The sequence below is a fragment of the Fukomys damarensis genome, unplaced genomic scaffold (assembly GCF_012274545.1).
Source record: "Fukomys damarensis isolate Sample0158 unplaced genomic scaffold, DMR_v1.0_HiC HiC_scaffold_73763, whole genome shotgun sequence".
NCBI classification, from domain to species: domain Eukaryota; kingdom Metazoa; phylum Chordata; class Mammalia; order Rodentia; family Bathyergidae; genus Fukomys; species Fukomys damarensis.
Window position 1 is genome coordinate 10,249 of NW_022974675.1, and position 2,421 is coordinate 12,669.

At 44.7% G+C, this 2,421-nt stretch overlaps 1 protein-coding gene across 1 annotated transcript in view; it reads left to right on the forward strand.

The window, feature by feature from the left end:
* LOC117285002 (merlin) overlaps positions 1-2,421 on the forward strand; it is a gene marked incomplete at its 3' end in the record, with an annotated part of 17,022 nt that overhangs the window by 2,275 nt on the left and 12,326 nt on the right. The window contains exon 2 of the mRNA XM_033760707.1: positions 451-573. Within this exon, the coding sequence (XP_033616598.1) occupies positions 451-573 (123 nt within the window). The remainder of the gene's footprint in view (positions 1-450; positions 574-2,421) is intronic.

Consider the following 2,421-nt stretch of genomic DNA (forward strand, 5'->3'; position numbering starts at 1 on the left):
AAAACAAAAAAAAAAAAAAAAAAAAAAAAAAAAAAAAACAAACGACATTAGAGGTGGACAGCAAGAATGAAGAGTAAAAAAAGATTCTGCTACTTTAGAAAAAGATTTTAAAAACCCCTCAATCTTCCCTAAAAGATCGTGCCCGAGACCTATTGTGTTATAAATTCCTAGATTTTAGCTATTTCCGTGCCCGTGAGAACATTTGTTCCTTCACCTTAGCTCTGCTTGACCCCTTGGGAATGTTGATGGGTTTGTTCAAAAAGCCCTGCACCAACGGGATATTACCTCTTACTGTACACGGCCGCGTGAGTGCTCCCAGCCTCGGGACACGTGAGAAGTGTAATGAGGAAAAATTCTGTACCTTCCCTGCAAAAGGTTTTTTTGCTGTTAGCACATGAGGGACAAGGACCAATCCAGCGTGTGTGTGTCTTTTGCTGTACAATTTGGCAGGTGCTGGACCACGATGTCTCAAAGGAAGAACCGGTTACCTTTCACTTCCTGGCCAAATTCTATCCGGAGAATGCCGAGGAGGAGCTGGTTCAGGAGAGCACACAACATTTATTCTTCCTGCAGGTACACTGTCCCACAGTACCCCACTTCTGAGAGAACCCTCAGAGGCGCAGTGGCAAAGGCAGCCTGGGTGAAGCCATTGGTGTTGACCACAAACGCTTCCACGTTGCAGAAATGTTTTGCCCCTGGGTAGTCTGTCCTTTGATCCTGTAATGGGAAAAAATCTTTAAGAACAGAACTGAACCTGCGTGATGAGAATCGGTGTCTCTTACTGGGTATGGTGGCGCACGCCTGTAATCCTAGCATTGAGAAGGCTGAGGCAGGAATAGTGCTGAGAATTCAAGGCCTGACTGGATGACATAGTGAGTTCAAGGCCAGCCTGAACTACAGAGCAAGAACCTGTCTCAAAAAAACAAAACAGCACAGCAGCAACAAAAGGAATTGGTGTCAGATGAAATTGCAAAGGTGTGATGACAAAGCCTGAATAGAAGCAGCAACCTAACCTTAAACCTCCTTGAGGATGAATTCTGTTTGCTTCTGGTTAACTTGAAAGCACTCTGTACTTGCAAAGGAAATCTAAACGGAGTCTTATACAACACTATTTCCAAAATTAAAAATCTCTCATTAAGATAGGACTTCAAGCCGGGCATGGTGGCACATGCCTGTAATCCCAGCACTTAGGAGGCTGAGGCAGGAGGATCACTGTGAGTTGGAGACCAGCCTGGGCTATGTAGTGACTTCCAGGTCAGTGTCAACTACATAGTGAGACCCTGTCTCCAAAAAAAAAAAAAAAAAGGTATGACTTCAAAATACTAGTGGCATTCCCATCCTCCACCCTGCTACTGGGGATTGGACCCAGAGCTCTGAGCATGCTAGGCAAATACTTTACCACTGAGCTACACGCCCAGCCCTTTTTATTTGAGACAGGGTCTCGCTAAGTTGCCCAGACTGTTCTTTATGCAATCTTCCTGCCTCATCCTGGGACTACAGCAAGTGCCACTCTGCCTGGCTTGCCAGTGATGCTTATTTGTCCTGTGCCTCTGGTGCTTCAGATGTCAGCTCCTTGCTACTCTTGTTCTGTCGTTGTCTTCTTTCTCCCATTCCCCCACCGGAGAATAAACTCCATGACAGTTAAGGCTCTTTGAATGCGGTGGGCCTTCCAGAGTAATGGCTTGACAGACTGAAGAAATTGTGAGCTCCATAATTACAGGTTGACCATCTAGGATAGTGGTGGCGAACCTATGGCGTGCGTATTACTGGGGGTTTTATTTTTAAGACAGAAGATGTTAATGTAATTGAGTTGTTTTTTCTAAACTAAACCCGCACTCAGGTTTAACATCAGTGTTGGCACTTTGCAATAAATAAGTGGGTTTGGGTTGGTGTTTGGTACTCAGTCTATAAAAGGTTTGCCATCACTGATCCAGGAAAACAAGGAGAAGAACGGAAACATGGTCAGTTTTGCTTACTTATTTACTGCTTGGTCAGAGCACCTCTCCCATTTCATGGCCAGTTGTGGTGATTGGCACTGGGGCTGCTCATAGGCCCAGAGGTGCATCACTGTGAGTGATGTGAAAAATTGCAGTAGGGTCATTAATTATACAATTTCCCAGAAGAAGGTATGTAGTCTGTCGACAGAGCTCCATAATTAATTTCAACCTCAATATATCTTGCTCAGTAAATTTTTGGGGGGTTTTTTTGAGACAGGGTCTTACTATGCAGTTGAGACTGACCTGGAACTCACTATGTAGCCCAGGCTGGTCTCGAACTCACAGCGATCCTCCTGCCTCAGCCTCCCAAGTGCTGGGATTATAGGCATGCGCCACCATGCCCTGCTCATTGCTCAGTAAATATTAAGTGAAATACAATAAGACCCCCTTAAATAATTTCTTTTACAAAATAGACCTGACACAT